The sequence below is a fragment of the Mercurialis annua genome, linkage group LG6 (genome assembly GCF_937616625.2).
Source record: "Mercurialis annua linkage group LG6, ddMerAnnu1.2, whole genome shotgun sequence".
NCBI lineage: Eukaryota > Viridiplantae > Streptophyta > Magnoliopsida > Malpighiales > Euphorbiaceae > Mercurialis > Mercurialis annua.
Window position 1 is genome coordinate 38,493,337 of NC_065575.1, and position 25,846 is coordinate 38,519,182.

The 25,846-nt window shown below is 34.4% G+C and overlaps 3 protein-coding genes and 2 long non-coding RNA genes across 6 annotated transcripts; 4 read left to right on the forward strand and 1 right to left on the reverse strand.

The window, feature by feature from the left end:
- Positions 1-5,346: 5,346 nt before the first annotated feature.
- LOC126687843 (uncharacterized) lies at positions 5,347-6,689 on the forward strand. Its single transcript, XM_050382398.1, has 2 exons — positions 5,347-5,350; positions 5,602-6,689. Exons 1-2 carry the CDS (start codon positions 5,347-5,349, stop codon positions 6,687-6,689), a joined length of 1,092 nt encoding a protein of 363 aa, XP_050238355.1.
- Positions 6,690-10,996: 4,307 nt separating this feature from the next.
- LOC126654090 (uncharacterized) lies at positions 10,997-15,903 on the forward strand. Its single transcript, XR_007632411.2, has 2 exons — positions 10,997-14,652; positions 15,205-15,903. It is a non-coding gene; the product is annotated as an uncharacterized LOC126654090 (long non-coding RNA).
- A 1,879-nt stretch (positions 15,904-17,782) lies between these two features.
- Positions 17,783-19,252, forward strand: LOC130015725 (uncharacterized). Its single transcript, XR_008791060.1, has 2 exons — positions 17,783-18,538; positions 19,091-19,252. It is a non-coding gene; the product is annotated as an uncharacterized LOC130015725 (long non-coding RNA).
- Positions 19,253-19,543: 291 nt separating this feature from the next.
- On the forward strand, positions 19,544-20,559 carry LOC126687844 (uncharacterized). The gene is made up of 2 exons (XM_050382399.1): positions 19,544-19,611; positions 19,665-20,559. Exons 1-2 carry the CDS (start codon positions 19,544-19,546, stop codon positions 20,557-20,559), a joined length of 963 nt encoding a protein of 320 aa, XP_050238356.1.
- A 2,052-nt stretch (positions 20,560-22,611) lies between these two features.
- On the reverse strand, positions 22,612-25,821 carry LOC126654134 (GDSL esterase/lipase At1g09390-like). Of its 2 annotated transcripts, XM_050348200.2 has the most exons (7): positions 25,564-25,821; positions 25,208-25,310; positions 24,337-24,505; positions 23,889-24,074; positions 23,582-23,739; positions 23,227-23,497; positions 22,612-23,023 (listed from the first exon to the last, which is right to left on the reverse strand). In XM_050348200.2, exons 3-7 carry the CDS (start codon positions 24,422-24,424, stop codon positions 22,791-22,793), a joined length of 936 nt encoding a protein of 311 aa, XP_050204157.1. In that variant the 5' UTR covers positions 24,425-24,505; positions 25,208-25,310; positions 25,564-25,821; the 3' UTR covers positions 22,612-22,790. The 2 variants fall into 2 exon arrangements, with proteins under 2 accessions (XP_050204157.1, XP_050204156.1); XM_050348199.1 differs by lacking the exons at positions 25,208-25,310; positions 25,564-25,821 and having other exon boundaries at positions 24,337-25,001.
- Positions 25,822-25,846: the final 25 nt, after the last annotated feature.

Sequence of the window (25,846 nt, forward strand, 5' to 3'; positions counted from 1 at the left end):
GGTAAAGCATATAATTGATAATAACATGATTAGTCGTTGTAAAATAATTATATTTAAAAACAGTATAAATTAAGTCATTGTTAAAAGTATAACTTATAATAACAACTTTATTAGACGTTATAAAATAATAATAACGATAATAAAATAGTCGTTATAAAAGATGTACATATTGTAAAGATTTTAATAGTCGCTGCAATAGACCGTTACTAAAGTCACTTTTCTTGTAGGGAGTGGTGAGTTCCTTTTTTTAGGCAAATCACCTTAATTTCAGTTTGTACATAATATTTTTTATCACCTCATTTAAGGGAGTAAAACGAATTATAATGTCATATTAATTTTTTTAATAGTCGCAAATTTTGCCTTATATGATCTTTTATATTACAAGGAAAAGGAGCATATTTCCCCTTAGCGTTTGAGGTTATGAGCAAATGTAGCCTAAAAAGAGGCATATAAGCTCGTAACTTCTTAAAAAGGAGAAAACAAGTCTCTAACGTCTTTTAAAATGGGCAAATAAGCTTCTCCTAACATAATGACATGGCGCACGTAACTCATACATGAATCCACAAATTGCTTCTTTTCAGCTATCTTTATAATGGAAAAAAAAAGGATAAGGTACAAAAATGACTCTAATGTTTATACTATGGCTCACCTGACCTCTAATGTTTTTCGAGTCTAAAAAATAACCCTAACCTTACTAAATGGAACAATATACCCTCCACCGTTAGACGTAGGGTATATTTTGTCACTTTAATAACGTTATGGTTATTTTTGTTCTACTTTGGTAACGTTAGGGTCGTTTTTTAGACTCAAAAAACATTAGGGCAACGGCTAATTGTATGCCACATAAGCCGAGTTAACGTTCAAACACGCTGCTGTTAGACGGAGTGTATATTTGTTCCACTTTAGTATCGTTAGGGTCATTTTTTATACTCAAAAAACATTAGGAGGCCAGATGAGCCACATAGAAATATTAGGGTCATTTTTATACCTTAACCCAAAAAATAACGATTTCAAAACTCCCAAATCCATATCAATCAAGTACACTAATTTAGAAGATTTTGATTTTATTTTCACGTTGTAAATTAGGGTTCTTGATATTAATTTGGATTTAGAAATGCCATGTAGGATTCACATTTTCTATGTTAGCAAATTTTAAACAAGGTGCACACATTGTTAATGCGTCGTCTAGGAGAAGGGCTTACCTGCCCATTTTTTTAAAATTTTAAGAGCTTATTTATCCCTTTTCCCTTTTTAAAAAATTTAGGGGTTTATATGCTTTTTTTTAGATTTTAGGGGCATATTTGCTCCTGAGTCCAAAAATTAAGGGCACATTTGTCTCTTTTCCCTATATTAAATTAGAAGGGCATGATGAATTTTTGTTGTTTTTTGTTAACATCTCTTACCGTGTTTATTTGGTGATATTTAAATATTGGAAATCCACATAGATTTTTAAATTTATTAGCGAAACTAATAAAGAAAAATTCACTTAAAAAACAGGGGAATCCATTAAGAATTTAAGATTATTGTAACATTAACTTTAATTAAAAGAAGTGCTAACTCACTTTTGGAATCAAATGTTGTCTACCTAACACTTTTATACTATCCTCACATATTCATTAAATCCCATGAAACTTCCCCTCGTAGATGCAACCTTACATTATTCTACATTTTAAATTAATTAAGTACGTACTCATGAATAAACTTATAGAACAATAAAGTTTGATATCATGTTACTGATAAAATCAAAAGATACTGTATAAAAGATTTCAGTTTTCTTTATTTTTAATAATCGAAGAGGGAAAGCGTTTATGAGAATATCCAAACCCACACGACTGAACAATTTGTTACTCAATGCTTATACCATTTGAGCTATAACTCTGGTCTTTTAGTTCTTTTTGTTGGCAGCCAAAATTAATCTTTTTCTTTCTAGATCAGTCGATACTATATTAATTTGTCTTATCACTTTATTTTTTTGGGCTTTTTATAAAAATATTTATTTTCAACTAAATGTTTACAAAATACGCTCTAATTTTTTATGTTGTAAAAATACACTTTTTGTAGTTTATTGATAAATTATTGATAGATTATTGGGAAATTGTTGGTAAGCTGATAAAAGAACATATTTTTGCAAGAAATTTTTTTAAAAGAAAAGTATTTTTGCAATAGTAAAAAATCAGAGCATATTTTTATAAAAATTCGAAAAAGTGTACATGGCGTAATTTTTTTCTATTTCTTTTGTTGCAAATTTCCTTTCATTTAATCAAGAATTGAAGTAGAATTAAATAGAATAAAAAAAATTCAGTTCTTATTTTCTTCATTTTGAAAATAATTTTTCACTAGTGTTGATTGCTAAGAAAATCATATCAATGTTGCAGATCAATGCAAAAAGCATTGCTTTCAAATAACATATTTATTTAAATTCGTGAATGGATCGATCGATCCCTATTCCTAACTAAGATGAACAAATAAATGAAGCACAAAAAGGTGTAACTATCCAAAAAAATATTGAATATATTCATTACAACCTTTCAATCAAAGAGAATTAGATTTATTCCTACTGTTAGAAAAATATCTATAATTGCACAATTACTCTACCATCTATTCTTACTTAACTGTTTCGGTTTCTTATCACTTCTACTGTAACATATATATTCTCTTTAATATTTAGATTATTGTAGATATCCTTCTTCCAAACAAATAAAATTGATGAAAAAAACTAAAACGTCCAATAATAATTTTCAGAGAAATCTGTTTGGATGACGAGCTACCAATCTGCATGTCTGAATTCAAGCAGGCTATTATCCTGAAAAATCTATAAAGATTGTGATCTAATTTTAAGAAATCGAACTAATTATAATATTTTAGAAGTTTATGGACAATTTGCAAGTTTGACAAACTAAATTGAACATATAAGGTCACCTTCGAATGATCACATCTTCTGTGATACATCTATTCTCTTGAAGATTAAAAACAACATCGATATAATTACTATGTTCTTAGTCTTTTGCCATAATTTTCATAAAATTGACTTATAAACATGTTTATAGCTAGGTTGTTTCCACTCGTTTTAATTATTGTATGTTAATACTGTTCAAATCTGATGTTATCGCAAGATTAACTATAAACTGTCATGTTGCCATGTTTTTAATTTTTACCATAATTGCCATGAAATAGACCTAAAAACATGTTTTTAGGATATTTAAATCAGTTGTAACCACCGTATTTCGATCCCAGAATTAAGTTGTTTTTACATTTTTGCTGTTTTATGTTGTTTTTACATTTTTGCTGTTTTATGTTATTTTTTTTAATAAAAACTGAATTAAACGACGAATTGCCGTGAACTAGTTGAGTTATAATTTGGAGAAGATTACATATTTACCTAAAATAAATAAATATTAGTATATTTTACCTCACAACGGAAAACTTAAACGAAATACATCACATTTTTATTAACCTGATGCTTTTACTCTCCGTGTTATAAAAATTTATTATTTTACTCCCTATAGATAAGACATGCGCTTTGACACATTAACATTTACTCTCTCCCTCCTTTCCTCCCTCCCTGCCTCCACGTGCTCCCTGACACCAAAAACAAACCATGTATTAACTGGGCAAAATAAATTACATATTCATTTATTTTTGTAATACTAAATCAAATATTATAATTTTATTTATTTTTCTTTATAACACTAAATTAAACAGAATAATAGTGATTTGAATTCTTTTCATCATTTTATTAGGCACATTAAGCTGCCTAAAACCTACGAGTATCAAAATAAAATAAAATTATTATCATACCATTATCTTAATTTTATTATATAAAATTATTTAACATATTTTATCATAATATTATCAACAACCTTATTATAATATTATCACAATTTTATCATAATATTATCATAATTATATTATATAAAATTATTTTATATATATTATCATAATATTATTAACAAATTTATCATAATATTATCATAATATTATCAACAAACTTATCATAATATTATCAATAACCTTACCATAATTTTTGCGTGATTTTTTCATTACTTTTGCATAACTTTTCTCATTATTTTTGCATAAATTATTTTACATAATTTATAGAGAATTTGATAACCTTATCATAACATTTATCATAATTGTATCATAAATATCATCAAAACCTTTATCATAATATTATCACTAACCTTATCATAATTTTATTATGCAAATTTATTTTACGTACTTTATCATAATCTTATCATAACTTTATCATAATATTATCATAATTTTTGCATAACTTATTTTACATAATTTATGCAAAATTAGATAATATTTTCATAACAATATCATAATATTATCATAGTAATATCGTATATTTTCATAATTGTACCATAAGTATTATCATAACTCTATAATAATATTATAACTTTATCATAATATTATCATAATTTTATTATGAAAACTTTACGTATTTTATCATAACCTTTGTCATTTTAATCATATTATTATATATCATAACCTTATCATATAAATTTTTTACCTAATTTATGCAAAATGAGATAATATCATCATAATATTATCATAACATTATCATAACCTTATCATAATCTAATTATGCAAATTTATTTTATATACTTTATCATATCCTTATCATGACTTTGTCATAACATTATCATAAACTTATCATAATTTTTGCAGAATTTAAGCAGAATTAGATAATATTTTCATAAAAGTATCATTATATTATCATAACATTATCATAATTTTATTATGTAAAATTATTTTATATACTCTATTATAACCTTATAATATTATCATAATTAAACAAAAAAACGTGTTATGATAGTGTTATGATTATGAAAAAAAAATATTATCATAATTTTATGATAGTGATATGATAGTGTTATCATAATTTAATTATGTAAAATTATTTTACATTATCATAATTTTATCATTAAATTATCATAATATTATCATAACGTTATCATTAAATTATCATAATGTTATCATAATATTATCGACCATTTCTATTTCTCTATAAGGAATTAATCAAGACATCAATCTCTAAATCCTTATACTTTGTGACTGGAAAATGTATGCATATCAATAATTAGGATCCTTATCAACTAATGACCATTATTTCATTTTGATATAAATAATTGAAAAAGTTAAGTACGTGGAGAACTTGAAAGCATATATAGAATGTGTAGGAAATCTGAGTAAATGATACACTGACTAATCAAATGAAAATGACATATCAATGGCTCATAATTAGGAGTCTTAAATCCAAATCCGGATTCCTCACTAGGTTGCCTTTTCACAACACTAGCCCTTTACACTAACAACACCACTGCTTGCACAACTTCACACATGGGTGGGCAAAAACTTAGGACCTGCTGTGAACAAAATACAAGTTACACGATTAAGAATTCCCAATGACAAAAGTGAATACAATACTTGATCAGATTATAATGCAATTCAATTAACTAGGTATCACAATTATATTCTATCAATTCAATAAATCAGACAACTAATAATAAAACAACACAAATACCAAAAACAAACGCTGCACCTACTGAGCTACATCTTAAGTAAATACGGAAGAAACTTTGGTTCAACCTGTAGCAGAAGTTGATCCTCCCAAGAAGTGGAATGCTCTGTTTACTGGTAATCAAGAGCGCACTGTTGCGAGTGAATTGGAATTCATTTCTCCAGCGATAAAAAATGGCGAAAGAGTGGTTACTTTTGAATCTAATGAAATTAGGGCAGAAGAAGAAAAATGGAAGAATGCAATTGTGGGTTGCGTTTATGGTATGTACCCTAGATTTGAAAGAATTGCCGCTTTTGTGAAGAACAGGTGGGGGAATAGAGGACTACGAAATGTTCACAGAATCAATTCATCAATGTTCCTTTTTGAATTTGATTCAGAACAGGACTGTAATGGAGTTCTGGGATCTGGTCCATACACTTTTGATCAGAGACCATTTTTATTGAAGAAGTGGCAGCCTCGTATGGCCATGGACTTATCAGTTATCAAAAGTGTTCCTGTTTGGATACAACTTCCTGGGCTACCATGGGAATTCTGGACTAGTGGCATGTTAAGCAAGATTGGCAGCTTCTGTGGGAACCCATTATATTGTGATCAATGCACTATAAATAGAACTAAGCTTGCTTTTGCTAGGCTTCTTGTTGAAATGGATACAACTGGAAGTTTTCCTGATACTGTCCAGCTTCAAGATGAGAAGGGAAATTGCTTTGTGCAAAGAATAGTGTATGAATGGAAACCAGTTTACTGTGATATATGCAGGAAGATGGGGCATTCTAAGTACAATTGCAGATCAGTGGTTAAGACTAAGCAGGCTGAGAAGACCATCCCTGAAGCTAAGTGCTCTGCTCAGAGTTCTGCAGTTAAGGAGGATGGGGAATTAAAGGAAAATATTGTTGATCAGGTGGTGATAGTTGAAAAAATAGTGCAATCTCCTCCTGTTATAGATGGTGCAGGTACAATTCCTAAATCTTCTGTTAATAAGTTTGATGTGCTAGCTGATGATGATAGGTCTGTGATGAGTAATAGAAATGATGGATATATTCCTATAAAGCATGATGTGATTGTGAATGAAAATAGTGTTGAATTGAAAAAAGACAAGAATATTACAGGAGTGATTGGGCAAGGTAGGAAAAAGAAACCTACCAAACCCTTTGAATATGTCTAATGATAGTTGCTTGGAACATTAGAGGATTAAATAATCCTCTAAAGCAATCTGAGATTGCTGATCTGATTAAAAAAAGGAAGGTGAATGTTTGTGATATTATAGAAACTAGAGTGGATCATGGTAGTTTTGATAAGGTTTGGAAGTCTTTAAGGTCCAAGCTGGCCAATTGGGAGATTATCCATAACTACTGCTGTTCAGATATGGGCAGAGTCTGGGTTATCTACAATAAGGATAATGTGAATGTCCAGGTCGTTAGTAAGCATTCTCAATTCATTCACTGTCAGTTAGATAGTGATGGTAAGAAGTTTCTCTGCACTTTTGTGTATGGCTCTTATATAGCCGAGGATAGGACAGCTTTGTGGAACCATGTAGTTGCTATCAGTTAAGAAGTGAAGTTACCCTGGATTGTTTTAGGTGATTTCAATGCTGTTCTTAGCAATTCTAACAGGTTAGGGGGCAATGAGATTAATGATATGGCTGCTGCAGAGTTTCAGAACTGGATTATTAACTCTAATCTAGCTGAGTTAACTCATACTGGGAACCAATACTCTTGGAGTAATAACCAATATGGAGAAAATAGGATATGGAGAAAGTTGGATTGGTGTTTTGTCAATGAAGCTTGGTTAAGTAGGTGGGAGGAGTCCTTCTATGAAATTGCTAACCCTGGCATTTCAGACCATTCTCCATTGATAGTCACTATTAATACTGAGGGCTGTCATAGGAAGTCTCCATTCAGATTTTTTAATTCTTGGTGTGAGCACCCTAAGTATCATGCAGCTGTGACAGAAGCTTGGAGATATAAGTTCAATGGTTGCTTGATGTACCAATTGTATCAAAAGCTTAAGATTGTTAGGAAAAATCTTAGAGCTATAAACAAGGATGTGTTTGCTGATATTACCATCAAAGTTAATGAAAGCAAAGAAGATGCTTGATTCCCTGCAAACTAATTTGATGGAAGACCCTCTTAACTGCTATTTGCAAGAAGAGGAAAGAGCAGTTTGTTTTAATTTGCAAAAGCTGCTTAGGTGGGAAGAAAGTGTTGTCAGACAGAAGTCAAGAATGATGTGGATTCAACTTGGTGATCAAAACACAAAGTACTTTCATAAATGTTTAAGGCAAAGACAGTCTAGGAAAAAGATAATAAATCTGAAGATGAATGATGGTAGTGTTTGCAGCAACCCTGTTGATATAAAGAAAGCTATTCTAGACCACTATAAAATGTTCCTGGGTTCAGATGTCACTGGAAGATCCTTTTCAAATGCAAGAGTGTTTAGAGAAGGGTGTATCCTTTCTGATGCAGACAGAGATGAGGTTGATGCTCCTTTTATTAACAGTGAGATTAAAGAAGCTGTTCTCTCTATTAGTGATGATAAGGCTCCTGGGCCAGATGGTTTTAATAGTGTTTTCTTCAAAAAAAAGCTGGTCTACTGTTGGAGAAGATGTTACTCAAGCCATTTTGGAGTTTTTTGATTCTAAGAAACTGTTGAGACAAGTGAATGCTACAAATATTACTCTTGTTCCCAAAATTGGAAACCCAGCTGCTATTGGTGACTACAGACCCATTGCTTGTTGCAACGTTATCTACAAAGTCATATCTAAGTTGTTGACTAATAGACTTAGATTGGTTATTAACAGAATAGTGCACTCAAGTCAATCAGCTTTTATTCCTTCAAGAAGCATAGCTGACAACATATTGTTAGCTCACGAAATTGTCAAAGATTATCACAAGGGGTCTGGTAACAACTGTGCCATTAAAGTGGATCTGCATAAGGCTTATGATTCAGTCTCATGGGATTTTATAGAAGAAGTGCTGAATGGGTTCAGGTTTTCTAGGAACTTTATTGAGCTGGTCATGGTGTGTATCAGAACTCCAATGTATTCTATAATGATTAATGGTGAGGAATCTGGCTATTTTCCAGGAGGGAAAGGGCTCAGACAAGGGGACCCAATATCTCCATTGATATTTGTCCTTTGCATGGAATACTTTACAAGGCTGCTGATTCAGAATACTGGGGAAGGCACAGGATTTCAATATCATAAAGGATGCAAAAATTTGAAGATCTACCACCTATCTTTTGCAGATGACCTGCTCATGTTTTGCAAAGGAGACCTGCACTCCACTACGATTTTCAAAAAAGTGATTGATGAGTTTTCTTCTTGCTCTGGTTTGTATCCTAATAATCAGAAAAGTTCTATCTTTTTTAATGGAGTGCCTAATGAGTCCAGAGAGGCTATTAAAAATGCTTTAGGGTTCCAGGTTGGAGAGTTGCCGATTAAGTATCTTGGTCTCCCTTTGTTCTCTTCGAGACTTAGTAAAGATTTATGTGGCTCCCTAACTCATAGAATCACAGCTAGAATTGATAATTGGACTGCTAAGTGCTTATCTTATGCAGGAAGGTTGCAACTGGTTAATGCTGTTCTGATGAGCATGCATATTTACTGGTGTTCAATTTTTGTCCTTCCCAGTTCAGTTATTAAAGGAGTGGAATCCATTTGTAGAAATTATTTGTGGCATGGGTCTGCAGCTGTAATACCCCGTAAGTTCAGGTGCCGTTTAGTACAACGTGTCCGGTAGAGAAGGACCGGAGTTACAGAACTAAGTATATTGGATATTAAAGAAAAGGATAATATGGAGTAGGACGTAATTGTTTATGGATTGGAATAAGAAAATAAGGAAAAATATCAAGAAAAGTCACAAACTAGAGTTCAGGGACTGAAGTGGTAATTTAACCAGTTAAGTCCGAAAATAGAATTATTTCGCCAAGGTCCGCGAAATGTTTTATAGTATTGGTGGTAAAAGTTTCAGGTCAATCGGAGACCTTTTAAAATTTGGACGCGGATTCATTTTGGGCTAAATTGTCAATTTTGAAGAATTCAAGGATCAAAGTACAAATTAGCCAATTTAGCCTCGAGAATAGTAATTGGAAGATTATCGACGAGAATAATTATATTTGGAGTAGTATTGTTTATTTGGATATAAATAATACGTAGATAATCGAGTTAAAAGGATAATTTAACCGTTTGGTTAAATTAGAAAGTTTAAAAGAGAAATGGTTTAAGTTAAAGAAATGAGGGACTAAAACGGCTAATTAACCAAACAATATAAGATAACATTAAAGGAATCAGATGATTCCAGAAAAGGGAAAGGAGCAGAAGGAGATAGCATCAGTGAAGGAAAAATCGACGATCAACTTCGGTTCGATGTCGTTTCTTCGTTCCTCGACGGAATTGCACGTTCTTTATATCGATTTGTTCGGAATTCAATCCTCTATCATACTCAAGCTTCAAATCAAGGTAATTTTGTTGTTTTGGTTACTGAAATCGGAGGTTACGGGCTGTTTCGACGAAAAATGCTATGTTTGAATCGAAACGCTAAAAACACGTCGTTTTCCACCATTTTCGTATAGATTCTTGATAAGTTTTGAGCCTAGATGATTTAGGTATGCATTGGTATGAATTTTGGGGTATTTGGAGCTTCGGAAATGGTCCAGAAGCATCAAAAAACGCTGCCCCCAAAGTGCGCACGACGTGCTGCACTTCAGCACGTCGTGCTGGTGCGCGACGTGCACCAGAAGGGTGCACGACGTGCACCACAAGGGTGCACGACGTGCACCAGTGAAGGGCACGTCGTGCCCTTCATGAAAAATGAAGGGCACGAGGTGCCAAGCTAGCACGACGTGCCCTACTTCGATCGTGACCTCCGGGGGACTTCCGGGAGCGAAAATTGGCCTCTGATGGCATGATATGGGCGTAGAACTCTGACAAATGTCTTAAAATGAATATTAATAAGACATTATAGCAATGAACATTAACATGATGAGTAATAGAGATATGAATAGAGATCTATAGAGAAAGATACGTTTAGAACACGACGATTATATTTCGTGCTTTTATCGTGTTAGGTACCTAGTGCAGTTTTTAAGAACAAGATTCTCTAAGTATATATTTTAACGATAGAATCCTGTGATAGATGTGACGGACTATCGATCTACGAGTATGACGAACCAAGAAGCTCGACGAGGATTGACGGACCAGTCTCCTGGAGCTTACGTTTGGATATAAGGAATAGCGATCGTTGTGAGTTAAACTTTACTTTGAGTATTATTACGCAATAGATAGTTTTTATATTATAAATATAATATTAAACTACATCGCATGCTATAGTATTTTATCGATAGAAATGAATTTGTGCATCGTATTATCGAATATATATAGATTGTGAAAACTAGTATATGATCCGGGGGAAACAAGCTACCTATTGGGTGTCAATAGGCTGTGTGATCACCAGCGTCCGGGTAAGTCATAGATAGAGATTTCATGGGTCGTCTATCATACTTGTTTGTGCATGCGATACAGAGCCTATCTGGTTGAACTATCCCGGGGCCTGTATCTGCGAGTCGGCTGGTTGAACTATCCCGGACTCATATCGATCGATCGTTAGATGTTGTGATAATGTTCATTATGCATACTAAGGTATTAGGGTTTCGATCGGATCAAATGCTTGAAGTATAATATGTTTGTATATATGTGTTTGTTTTAAATGCGATGTTATTTTCTATAATACCCTAGTAATGTGTTTTCTCACTCAGTATTTCCCCAAATACTGACCCCTCACATTGATGTTTTCAGGTGTTTAGAGTCGGATCAGACAGACCGTCTTTGGTGTGCTGAGTACGAGTCCCCTTGGTGCTGCAGTAGTATACGTATGACGAGTCTTAGCATAGAATAGTCAGGTCTTATAGGTTGTGTACATATTTAATGTTTGTTTGATGTGACGTCTTTTGGTTGTCAGTTTTGTATTGATCGATAGACGGGCTAGTACGTACAAGTTACGGAAGTGAGATGCCCACTATGGTTGTATCGATGATGTGATATATATGATGTACGTTATGATTGTAAACGTGTCTTCTTATTACATGTTTATAGGATAGTTGTGTTTGCGTTTCCGCGAAAAAGTTAGAGTGGTTTTAGGCTTGCTACGGGTTTCGGAGCTACCACTCCCATTCCCTAGCGCCGGTCTCGGCTCAATAATTTGGGTCGTGACAAAGTTGGTATCAGAGCAGTTGGTCCAGTTACCTCTGCTAATATATGATTTGAGTGCAGTTAGTCCATGATACCACTGCGAGTCTGTGATTGATGTTTGTTTGTTCCTAGGTATTAGGTCATTAGACTAAGCTAGGAACTACTGCAGCTATAGAATTGAGCCATGTCTGATCCAAGTCGTTTGTATTATTTGTTTTAAGATCGAGCTGATTGATTGTGAATTTTTGATTGATTGAGAATTCTTGTTTGTTTCATTATGATAAGTATGATCGATGGATTGTGAAACCTTTGTTTGTTTCTTTGCGAAATACGTATACGATGTATAGATGGTATCGAAATCGAATTATCGAAATGTCGAGATGTGCAAGAGGAAGGAGTATGAAGTTACAGAAGTGGAAGAACCTACCGTGTACAGAGTTTAAATGTCTAGAGAACTTACAAAACTCGAAGTTTAAAACTTTTTGAAAGTTGTTTGTTTAAACAATTTGGAAAACATAATTGTGCCTAGACCCGCGACAGTCATCGATAAGTGCCACGACATTGATAGAAGTGCATCACTACATATATCTGTACATACATCGATAGGACATGCATCATATGCATTATGTTCGGACGAAAAGGTGAGATGTGGCAACTCTTTGGGGATGAGAGACGTCATCACCCTAGTGCACAATTTTGTTAAAATGAAAATGAAATTTGATTTAAAGTTCAAGATGAATCGTTTTATCGAAAGAGTTTTGAAAGAGTTTTGTTTTCATGTAAGTATACCTAGACCAGAACTCTGTAACGGAAGTGAAGTGCTCGCGAGCAAGCTGCGATCAAGACCAAGAGGCGAATGAATACGTATAGTTGCGAAAACATAGACGTTATGCTTCTAGGATATGAACTTAGTTTCAAGTTAACGAGCTAGTATATAGTTAAGATCGTGAATACGTTGGACAGTGATATGTACCCGATTAGTGATGTGTTAGAAAGTAAGTATCTCTTTGACGGGATGTCAAAGATCTTAAACAAGGATATAAGAGAAGAAGTGGATATGAAGGATGAAGTTTGTATAAGAGAAGTGAATGATAGATGTACGTGAATAGCGGAATGAAAATGATTGGACGGTGAACTAGGACGTTCATATTGTATGATAGGAGTATGAAAAGAGGATAGTTGAGTATAGGAATCGATTTATAGTTTATGCTTTGAAGATAGAAGATTGCCCTTATGATAAGATGATGTGAATATTGCGTGATATTAGAAAATCGTCAATGATGGAATGACGATATGATTATACATTTTGGAGCTAAAGATGTTAACGATTTAAGATAAATTAAAAGGTAATATGAAAATTCGAGGACGAATTTTTATAAGGAGGGAAGAATGTAATACCCCGTAAGTTCAGGTGCCGTTTAGTACAACGTGTCCGGTAGAGAAGGACCGGAGTTACAGAACTAAGTATATTGGATATTAAAGAAAAGGATAATATGGAGTAGGACGTAATTGTTTATGGATTGGAATAAGAAAATAAGGAAAAATATCAAGAAAAGTCACAAACTAGAGTTCAGGGACTGAAGTGGTAATTTAACCAGTTAAGTCCGAAAATAGAATTATTTCGCCAAGGTCCGCGAAATGTTTTATAGTATTGGTGGTAAAAGTTTCAGGTCAATCGGAGACCTTTTAAAATTTGGACGCGGATTCATTTTGGGCTAAATTGTCAATTTTGAAGAATTCAAGGATCAAAGTACAAATTAGCCAATTTAGCCTCGAGAATAGTAATTGGAAGATTATCGACGAGAATAATTATATTTGGAGTAGTATTGTTTATTTGGATATAAATAATACGTAGATAATCGAGTTAAAAGGATAATTTAACCGTTTGGTTAAATTAGAAAGTTTAAAAGAGAAATGGTTTAAGTTAAAGAAATGAGGGACTAAAACGGCTAATTAACCAAACAATATAAGATAACATTAAAGGAATCAGATGATTCCAGAAAAGGGAAAGGAGCAGAAGGAGATAGCATCAGTGAAGGAAAAATCGACGATCAACTTCGGTTCGATGTCGTTTCTTCGTTCCTCGACGGAATTGCACGTTCTTTATATCGATTTGTTCGGAATTCAATCCTCTATCATACTCAAGCTTCAAATCAAGGTAATTTTGTTGTTTTGGTTACTGAAATCGGAGGTTACGGGCTGTTTCGACGAAAAATGCTATGTTTGAATCGAAACGCTAAAAACACGTCGTTTTCCACCATTTTCGTATAGATTCTTGATAAGTTTTGAGCCTAGATGATTTAGGTATGCATTGGTATGAATTTTGGGGTATTTGGAGCTTCGGAAATGGTCCAGAAGCATCAAAAAACGCTGCCCCCAAAGTGCGCACGACGTGCTGCACTTCAGCACGTCGTGCTGGTGCGCGACGTGCACCAGAAGGGTGCACGACGTGCACCACAAGGGTGCACGACGTGCACCAGTGAAGGGCACGTCGTGCCCTTCATGAAAAATGAAGGGCACGAGGTGCCAAGCTAGCACGACGTGCCCTACTTCGATCGTGACCTCCGGGGGACTTCCGGGAGCGAAAATTGGCCTCTGATGGCATGATATGGGCGTAGAACTCTGACAAATGTCTTAAAATGAATATTAATAAGACATTATAGCAATGAACATTAACATGATGAGTAATAGAGATATGAATAGAGATCTATAGAGAAAGATACGTTTAGAACACGACGATTATATTTCGTGCTTTTGTCGTGTTAGGTACCTAGTGCAGTTTTTAAGAACAAGATTCTCTAAGTATATATTTTAACGATAGAATCCTGTGATAGATGTGACGGACTATCGATCTACGAGTATGACGAACCAAGAAGCTCGACGAGGATTGACGGACCAGTCTCCTGGAGCTTACGTTTGGATATAAGGAATAGCGATCGTTGTGAGTTAAACTTTACTTTGAGTATTATTACGCAATAGATAGTTTTTATATTATAAATATAATATTAAACTACATCGCATGCTATAGTATTTTATCGATAGAAATGAATTTGTGCATCGTATTATCGAATATATATAGATTGTGAAAACTAGTATATGATCCGGGGGAAACAAGCTACCTATTGGGTGTCAATAGGCTGTGTGATCACCAGCGTCCGGGTAAGTCATAGATAGAGATTTCATGGGTCGTCTATCATACTTGTTTGTGCATGCGATACAGAGCCTATCTGGTTGAACTATCCCGGGGCCTGTATCTGCGAGTCGGCTGGTTGAACTATCCCGGACTCATATCGATCGATCGTTAGATGTTGTGATAATGTTCATTATGCATACTAAGGTATTAGGGTTTCGATCGGATCAAATGCTTGAAGTATAATATGTTTGTATATATGTGTTTGTTTTAAATGCGATGTTATTTTCTATAATACCCTAGTAATGTGTTTTCTCACTCAGTATTTCCCCAAATACTGACCCCTCACATTGATGTTTTCAGGTGTTTAGAGTCGGATCAGACAGACCGTCTTTGGTGTGCTGAGTACGAGTCCCCTTGGTGCTGCAGTAGTATACGTATGACGAGTCTTAGCATAGAATAGTCAGGTCTTATAGGTTGTGTACATATTTAATGTTTGTTTGATGTGACGTCTTTTGGTTGTCAGTTTTGTATTGATCGATAGACGGGCTAGTACGTACAAGTTACGGAAGTGAGATGCCCACTATGGTTGTATCGATGATGTGATATATATGATGTACGTTATGATTGTAAACGTGTCTTCTTATTACATGTTTATAGGATAGTTGTGTTTGCGTTTCCGCGAAAAAGTTAGAGTGGTTTTAGGCTTGCTACGGGTTTCGGAGCTACCACTCCCATTCCCTAGCGCCGGTCTCGGCTCAATAATTTGGGTCGTGACAAAGTTGGTATCAGAGCAGTTGGTCCAGTTACCTCTGCTAATATATGATTTGAGTGCAGTTAGTCCATGATACCACTGCGAGTCTGTGATTGATGTTTGTTTGTTCCTAGGTATTAGGTCATTAGACTAAGCTAGGAACTACTGCAGCTATAGAATTGAGCCATGTCTGATCCAAGTCGTTTGTATTATTTGTTTTAAGATCGAGCTGATTGATTGTGAATTTTTGATTGATTGAGAATTCTTGTTTGTTTCATTATGATAAGTATGATCGATGGATTGTGAAACCTTTGTTTGTTTCTTTGCGAAATACGTATACGATGTATAGATGGTATCGAAATCGAATTATCGAAATGTCGAGATGTGCAAGAGGAAGGAGTATGAAGTTACAGAAGTGGAAGAACCTACCGTGTACAGAGTTTAAATGTCTAGAGAACTTACAAAACTCGAAGTTTAAAACTTTTTGAAAGTTGTTTGTTTAAACAATTTGGAAAACATAATTGTGCCTAGACCCGCGACAGTCATCGATAAGTGCCACGACATTGATAGAAGTGCATCACTACATATATCTGTACATACATCGATAGGACATGCATCATATGCATTATGTTCGGACGAAAAGGTGAGATGTGGCAACTCTTTGGGGATGAGAGACGTCATCACCCTAGTGCACAATTTTGTTAAAATGAAAATGAAATTTGATTTAAAGTTCAAGATGAATCGTTTTATCGAAAGAGTTTTGAAAGAGTTTTGTTTTCATGTAAGTATACCTAGACCAGAACTCTGTAACGGAAGTGAAGTGCTCGCGAGCAAGCTGCGATCAAGACCAAGAGGCGAATGAATACGTATAGTTGCGAAAACATAGACGTTATGCTTCTAGGATATGAACTTAGTTTCAAGTTAACGAGCTAGTATATAGTTAAGATCGTGAATACGTTGGACAGTGATATGTACCCGATTAGTGATGTGTTAGAAAGTAAGTATCTCTTTGACGGGATGTCAAAGATCTTAAACAAGGATATAAGAGAAGAAGTGGATATGAAGGATGAAGTTTGTATAAGAGAAGTGAATGATAGATGTACGTGAATAGCGGAATGAAAATGATTGGACGGTGAACTAGGACGTTCATATTGTATGATAGGAGTATGAAAAGAGGATAGTTGAGTATAGGAATCGATTTATAGTTTATGCTTTGAAGATAGAAGATTGCCCTTATGATAAGATGATGTGAATATTGCGTGATATTAGAAAATCGTCAATGATGGAATGACGATATGATTATACATTTTGGAGCTAAAGATGTTAACGATTTAAGATAAATTAAAAGGTAATATGAAAATTCGAGGACGAATTTTTATAAGGAGGGAAGAATGTAATACCCCGTAAGTTCAGGTGCCGTTTAGTACAACGTGTCCGGTAGAGAAGGACCGGAGTTACAGAACTAAGTATATTGGATATTAAAGAAAAGGATAATATGGAGTAGGACGTAATTGTTTATGGATTGGAATAAGAAAATAAGGAAAAATATCAAGAAAAGTCACAAACTAGAGTTCAGGGACTGAAGTGGTAATTTAACCAGTTAAGTCCGAAAATAGAATTATTTCGCCAAGGTCCGCGAAATGTTTTATAGTATTGGTGGTAAAAGTTTCAGGTCAATCGGAGACCTTTTAAAATTTGGACGCGGATTCATTTTGGGCTAAATTGTCAATTTTGAAGAATTCAAGGATCAAAGTACAAATTAGCCAATTTAGCCTCGAGAATAGTAATTGGAAGATTATCGACGAGAATAATTATATTTGGAGTAGTATTGTTTATTTGGATATAAATAATACGTAGATAATCGAGTTAAAAGGATAATTTAACCGTTTGGTTAAATTAGAAAGTTTAAAAGAGAAATGGTTTAAGTTAAAGAAATGAGGGACTAAAACGGCTAATTAACCAAACAATATAAGATAACATTAAAGGAATCAGATGATTCCAGAAAAGGGAAAGGAGCAGAAGGAGATAGCATCAGTGAAGGAAAAATCGACGATCAACTTCGGTTCGATGTCGTTTCTTCGTTCCTCGACGGAATTGCACGTTCTTTATATCGATTTGTTCGGAATTCAATCCTCTATCATACTCAAGCTTCAAATCAAGGTAATTTTGTTGTTTTGGTTGCTGAAATCGGAGGTTACGGGCTGTTTCGACGAAAAATGCTATGTTTGAATCGAAACGCTAAAAACACGTCGTTTTCCACCATTTTCGTATAGATTCTTGATAAGTTTTGAGCCTAGATGATTTAGGTATGCATTGGTATGAATTTTGGGGTATTTGGAGCTTCGGAAATGGTCCAGAAGCATCAAAAAACGCTGCCCCCAAAGTGCGCACGACGTGCTGCACTTCAGCACGTCGTGCTGGTGCGCGACGTGCACCAGAAGGGTGCACGACGTGCACCACAAGGGTGCACGACGTGCACCAGTGAAGGGCACGTCGTGCCCTTCATGAAAAATGAAGGGCACGAGGTGCCAAGCTAGCACGACGTGCCCTACTTCGATCGTGACCTCCGGGGGACTTCCGGGAGCGAAAATTGGCCTCTGATGGCATGATATGGGCGTAGAACTCTGACAAATGTCTTAAAATGAATATTAATAAGACATTATAGCAATGAACATTAACATGATGAGTAATAGAGATATGAATAGAGATCTATAGAGAAAGATACGTTTAGAACACGACGATTATATTTCGTGCTTTTGTCGTGTTAGGTACCTAGTGCAGTTTTTAAGAACAAGATTCTCTAAGTATATATTTTAACGATAGAATCCTGTGATAGATGTGACGGACTATCGATCTACGAGTATGACGAACCAAGAAGCTCGACGAGGATTGACGGACCAGTCTCCTGGAGCTTACGTTTGGATATAAGGAATAGCGATCGTTGTGAGTTAAACTTTACTTTGAGTATTATTACGCAATAGATAGTTTTTATATTATAAATATAATATTAAACTACATCGCATGCTATAGTATTTTATCGATAGAAATGAATTTGTGCATCGTATTATCGAATATATATAGATTGTGAAAACTAGTATATGATCCGGGGGAAACAAGCTACCTATTGGGTGTCAATAGGCTGTGTGATCACCAGCGTCCGGGTAAGTCATAGATAGAGATTTCATGGGTCGTCTATCATACTTGTTTGTGCATGCGATACAGAGCCTATCTGGTTGAACTATCCCGGGGCCTGTATCTGCGAGTCGGCTGGTTGAACTATCCCGGACTCATATCGATCGATCGTTAGATGTTGTGATAATGTTCATTATGCATACTAAGGTATTAGGGTTTCGATCGGATCAAATGCTTGAAGTATAATATGTTTGTATATATGTGTTTGTTTTAAATGCGATGTTATTTTCTATAATACCCTAGTAATGTGTTTTCTCACTCAGTATTTCCCCAAATACTGACCCCTCACATTGATGTTTTCAGGTGTTTAGAGTCGGATCAGACAGACCGTCTTTGGTGTGCTGAGTACGAGTCCCCTTGGTGCTGCAGTAGTATACGTATGACGAGTCTTAGCATAGAATAGTCAGGTCTTATAGGTTGTGTACATATTTAATGTTTGTTTGATGTGACGTCTTTTGGTTGTCAGTTTTGTATTGATCGATAGACGGGCTAGTACGTACAAGTTACGGAAGTGAGATGCCCACTATGGTTGTATCGATGATGTGATATATATGATGTACGTTATGATTGTAAACGTGTCTTCTTATTACATGTTTATAGGATAGTTGTGTTTGCGTTTCCGCGAAAAAGTTAGAGTGGTTTTAGGCTTGCTACGGGTTTCGGAGCTACCACTCCCATTCCCTAGCGCCGGTCTCGGCTCAATAATTTGGGTCGTGACAGCAGCTAAGAACAAAGGTGGTCTTGTCTGTTGGACTAATGTTTGCAGTAGGAAGACTGAAGGGGGACTGGGTATCAAGTCTATCAAGCTGTGGAATATTGCTGCAGTAAGTAAGCACATATGGAATCTTATTACCTTGAAACCTTCTCTATGGGCTAGTTGGGTCTCAACCAATAAGCTGAAAAGGCTTAGCTTTTGGGGAATCACAAAACCTCATAATTGTTCATGGAGCTGGAGGAACCTGCTGAAAATAAGGGACCAGATCATTGGATTCTTTGATTATAAATTGGGTAAAGGAAGTAGATTTTCCTTTTGGTATGACCCATGGCTCAATGGGAGATCAGTGACTGAAACTTTCCCGGAGGTAAAGATCCTTGATGCAGACATTCCTAAACAAGCAGTTGTCAGTGATGTTTGGAAGGATAATAATTGGATGTTACCAGATCCAATAGATGAGAGCACATACGCAGCTTGGGATCATATCAAGAGCAATTACAGGGTTAACTTGGAGATAGAAGATGTGATTAGATGGAAGAATCAAAAGAATGGCAGCTTTACCATCAAGAGTCTTTGGAATAGTTTAAATCCAACTAACAGTAGAGTGTCTTGGCACTCTTTAGTTTGGTTCCCTGAGCATATCCCTAGGCACTCATTCATTACCTGGATTGCTTTAAAGGGGAGGTTACAAACCAGAGATAAGTTACTAAGGTGGAAGATCATTAACTGCAATGTCTGTCCCCTCTGTAATGCAGCTGCTGAAAATATTCCCCATCTTTTCTTTGAGTGTTCTTATTCCAAAAGAATTTGGGAATCTATCCTGGTTAGCTTAAACTTTCATAGACTGGTGCTTGACTGGAGGAGAGAAATAAGCTTTCTTAGCAGGAGATGTAAAGGTAGATCTAAGGAAACTAAGAAGAGGAAGATAAGTTTTTGTGCTGCAGTCTACTGGATCTGGAAAGCTAGAAATGAAGCTGTCTTTAACCAGAAGATTATGTCCACTGAGATGGTGGCCTTTAGAATCAAGGAAGTTGCTAGAGCTAGGCTGAATCTGTAATGGTTGTAGCTTAGTTGGGTTTTTGTTTGGGGTGTAGCAGCTGTTGCTTGCTTGTTTCTGTTGTAATCAGCTGGATTAAGCTTTCTTAGCAATAAATTTGCTCTTTTGGTTGATTGACCAAAAAAAAAATACATAATCCAAACTTAAAATAATACAGAGAAAACCAGCTAAAATTCGGAATCGAGCTAAAAGCAATAGAGAGGGGAGATCAACAGAAAAAGAACCTGCACTACAAGAGGTAGGAGGATCTTTCTGGAGATCCTTGAGCTCCTTCAAAATCCTTAAACTCTCATCTAGTTCCGACCTAATTGAATCTATTATCCATCCACCATGGTCCGTTCAGCTGTCGCCTCCTCCTGCAAAGACTAAACAAGGATAAAAAAAGATTCGCATAAATACTGGGAAATAGAGAAAATAGCCAAAGAGAAAGAGAAGAGTAAAAAGTTACAGATACAGAGTATTTACATTAAATTAAAAAGGTAAAATAATAATTAAAGTGGGTTATAAAGTAAAAACATAAAGTGTAAAAAAAGCGAGAGTATTTTATTTATCTTTTAACAAGTGAGGTAAATTTTATATATATTTTTGTTATTGAGGTATTTTCTCTAAATTTCTCTATAATTTGTTGGCTTTCTTTTTCTCATTTTGTTTTGTAAAATTAAAGTAAAAAAGAACAATTAAGTGCGACCAATGATTTTGTCTAGCACACGACTTGATTCTAGATGATGATGATAATTAGAAAATTTGAGGCGAAAACAAAACCACATGTTGAATAATATACGAAATTGAATCAGAGCCATTGACTAATTTGTAGGACCTTAATTTCATGATTGACAGTGGCTTTTAAATGAACGGTCACTTCCACAGAATCCATACATACCATAAACACTTTGATAAGAAGATTAATTTTAGGGCTGTTCTTAGTAGTTCGTAGTGCGTTATTGCAATTATATGTGACGTTACAATTATTAGATGCATGCATTTCATGTTCTTCTATAATACTAACATCCCCGTCCATTTTCAAAAAAGAAGTTATTTAGTATTGATGAATGTTGTGTGTACGTGTATTGAGCATTCCATCGGATGGCACCGGTTGAATTATCCGTAACCGGAAATTATTTTGATTTTTTAACTGGTATAATTAGGTTAGTTAAATTAACTATGTCTAACAAATTAGTCAATTAATTGAATTAAATCGATAAAATACAAATAAAAAAATAAAATATACAATTTATTCGGTTAGTGTAATTGAATCAAATTTGTTTATTAACAAACAAAAATTCACCGAATTAATCAGATTAACTGTCAATTTTTAATTAAATTTTTGCTCATCTACATATATATTTGGCTAATTGCTATTGCACCTATGTATTTAGATTTGAACTATTGTCTTCTCTTTCAATTTTGAAAAATCACTATTACTATTTTAAATTTTGTATTTTACATAACTGAAACCTTCTTATAAAGTTGAAGAAAATTAAAATGCGAGGGAGAAAATATTATTTTTGTCCCGTTTTAAAAGCTTCACTTTCTGTTTTAGAAGTCTCTATTTTTCTTTTTGTAATGTCCAATTTTATAAATTTCATATCTATTTTTAATTAATTTTTTTTTATTTTCATTTTCCAAGCTTAAAAAGAATTATATAGAAAACTTTCCTATTATTAATAAGAATAAAGTAAAAAATAAAACATTACAATGAATGTCTTTATAGTTTTTGTGTAAAATTAAATGAAAAAAATTAAAATGAAATAGAAAAAATATTTTTAAAAAGTTACAGAATAAACAGTAATTCGGACTTGAAACCACCGGAGAAACTATTTTATAGAATGGAAAATTTTGGGCTTAAAACCCTCAGACACCGTCGTATCCCATCAAATCGAACTTTTTCCTGTCACTGACTTTCTGTTGGTAGATTGTAGCTTTATTTTCCTTACAAGTCATATACACACTTATTGAGCCATTTAATAATTGATCTCAATGTTCATGCCCACTAGCAGCATGCCAATCCCAGATTTCAGGAAAATTCCAAAAATAAATTGCAATAGCTAAAGGTGCATATGCAATTAATGGTTCCTTAAAGGACAAATTTTGTTATTGGCAAAATAAGAACCTCTCATAATATGGAATAGGATATGAGAGACATATTTGAACATAATTATTTTTTGTAAATCATATTATGAATACAAATTAGGAGCCATCTTCCCACTTTAAGTTGATAAGAGAACCTAAAATTATTTATTACAAAAGAAATTGAAGTTGATAGGAGGAGTAGAGTAATTGGTGGAGAGAATTTTGGAGGCAACAATTGCATTTGCAGCTTCTGTGTAATGAACTCCATCCCAGTTTATGTATTTTGATCCTCCATCACAAACATTGTGTCCACTTACTCCACATGACACACTTTTATTGTAGTTGTATGGCGCTCCGCCGTACCCGCAACACGCCATTAGCGGATTCACAAATCCTGCATCCACATTGTTGTTAGAGAAAAATACTACAGTCGAAAGTCTCACTTAATAGATTAATCTTTTGATGAATTGATTATTTGATATGGTATCAAAACTTTAAATTTAAAGATAATACTATGGTTGGAGTCTCACCTAACAGCTTGATTCGAAATGGTTAATTGACAATTATAACTTGATTTGAAGGATAATATAGTCATACCGTAAGTAGCAGGATTGGCGAATAGGTCATACTTGACGGAATACATGTCCACATATACAATTGTGCTATCGTCTAATTCGGATCTAAGTTCCTCACATAGAGCATGCAGCTGTTGGTTAAATTCCTTAGCAGCTGTATTAAGAGGCTCAAGGCACCCATGTTCATCGAAATCACCTGCGTGCTTCTCGGTTATGGAAAGTATTCTAGGCAAACAACCTAGAGGGCCTGTGTTGTGTACCCAGAAATTCCTTCCTCCTTGCTTATATATACCCTGTAATGTTTCTTTCTGTCACATCACTAAAACTTGCCTAAGAGACTAATGTTATGTATCATATTTTCTAGTGGAAGAATTTACCTGAATAGCATAGTCAATTTCATCAATGATAGATGGGATTTTAGCAATAACTTCATTGTAAGAAAGATATTCAAATGAACCAGCCAAATCATTCTGTCCAATGTCAAATAAGTACAGAGCATCCTTGAAATCTTCCTCACTAACCAATTCCTTATATCCTAAGGTGAATGAATAAGAGTTACTATTAAAGTTACACAAATATGTATTTAATAAAATTAAAGAAAATAAAAGGAAAAATACAACTAATTTATTGCGATTTGTGACGGTCACAAGATAAAATGTATGAACAAATTCTGCAAGAATTAACCTTTTAATAGTAGCTCTGGAGAGCGAGTTCGGAAGTGAGTGAACTGAAGAACTTGAACGTCCAAGCTAAACGGTTTAAATCTAGGAGACGTAGCAGCACCAGCAAAGGCAAAGTTAACTCCATATCTAAAATTTGGCCCCAGAGGTTCAAGATATGGTGTCAAGTAACTAGAGTTCACACTTTCAACTGTGGAAAAACATAAATTACAATGTTTTAGGAGGTTAGCAAAAGCATAAAAGTCGATATTCATACAATAGTGTGCAATTTCATAATGCTTCACATTGTTAAAGCACATAACAAAAACGCTGAAATAGAAAACACTGAAACGACACTTTTTTTACAAACAAAGTTATAAGATGGAGTTTCGGAATTTTAGAAGCAAAACGGAAGACTAGATAAATTTATGTGCAACATAGATGGTCCGTAATGTAATGTATGGACAACTTACTCAAGAAATCAATGATCAATCGACCATCAGACAACCGACCGGATGGCTTGCTGAAGTAAGCACGACCATTGGGGGTTCCAAAAATCATACCCAAGCCGGAAAAATACGCACCGGTATCAGTATTAGAGTCACCGAACGCAAACACAATCGGAGGCTTACTGCACTGAGCCTGAACATGAAAAGTAAGGAAGCCATACACAACAATAACAAGGAGCGAAACTTCTGTTACACTCATAGCCATTTTACTTAGCTTCTGTTCATATACAGCAACTGAGTGTACTCTATTTATACATCTAGAAATGTAAGATTATGGTACAAATACACCCTACGTGAAAACAATTGTTTGTTATAAGTGATAAGAGTATGGATGAACAAACAAAATAAGTACAGGGTAAGCAAAACATTAGCTTACTGACAATAGCAAAGTGTTAATATGTCAATTTATGTACATAAACTTATGAAGTTTTTGTATATTGTAAGCAAAATATGTAATATTTGTCAAAATGGGAGATGACAGAACACATACACCATACAACAGCATTGTACACTGACATCACTTATCAAATTCGTGCAAGATTTAACTACATGCTCATCTAATTATACAGTAAGTCAAAAAATTATATCTGAAAATTGGATGAAGGCAGTAGAAATTAGAATGAACCCTAAACTTATTAAAGAGTGTAGAGCACAAATTATAAAATTAAAACCTATGCAACACGGACATTGGGAAAACGGGACAGTTGGACACAGACGGCCACACGGTGTTATTTTAAGGTTTCTTATGTAAAAACTGAAGTTTCGTGTCTGACACGTTTCCGAAACGGTAAACATTGATTGAATGAATTGTCGGTGCTACCTATTTAAAACTTACTAATTTGAGAACAGCTGCAAATTTTGTAGCAGATGGATGAAGACAGCCATTAGCTTGATTTGAGTGTACGTCTGTTATGTGGTCCGTGAAGCAACCCGTGAATCTGTTGATAAACAGACCAAAGTAATTGACATTATTAATGTAAAATTACTTTAAATTAATATATTCTAGATTGAAGTTTAGTGAGATAAAAATTCATGTTCTTCTCATTTTCAAGATAAAATCAGAGACACTGCAGTATCCAAAACCCATTTTGAATTTCCATTAATTTGATACTAATGGAAGTTTCCATTCATCTATGTAATGCAAGAAAAATTAACTGATAATAAAAATAAATTAGGGGAAAAAATGCTCACTGAAATTTCTTAATGCTTATTTTTAAACATTATCCTTCCAAACTTGCTTCTCCTCTCAATTATAATCTCTTTGCTCATCGAACTTCCGGCGGCTGTTTTTCTTGACGTGATTCATGTAATTGTCGTCATTATCAACTTCGCGAGCAAAATCATTCATTTTTAACAGATTTTGGTCGCGAAATTTTTCAGAAACACACGAATAATTTTGTAAGCAATTTGGCAATGAAACTGATTAATTATAGAGGGAAATTCATCCTTAGCAAAAGGTAAAAATTGAAAAAGA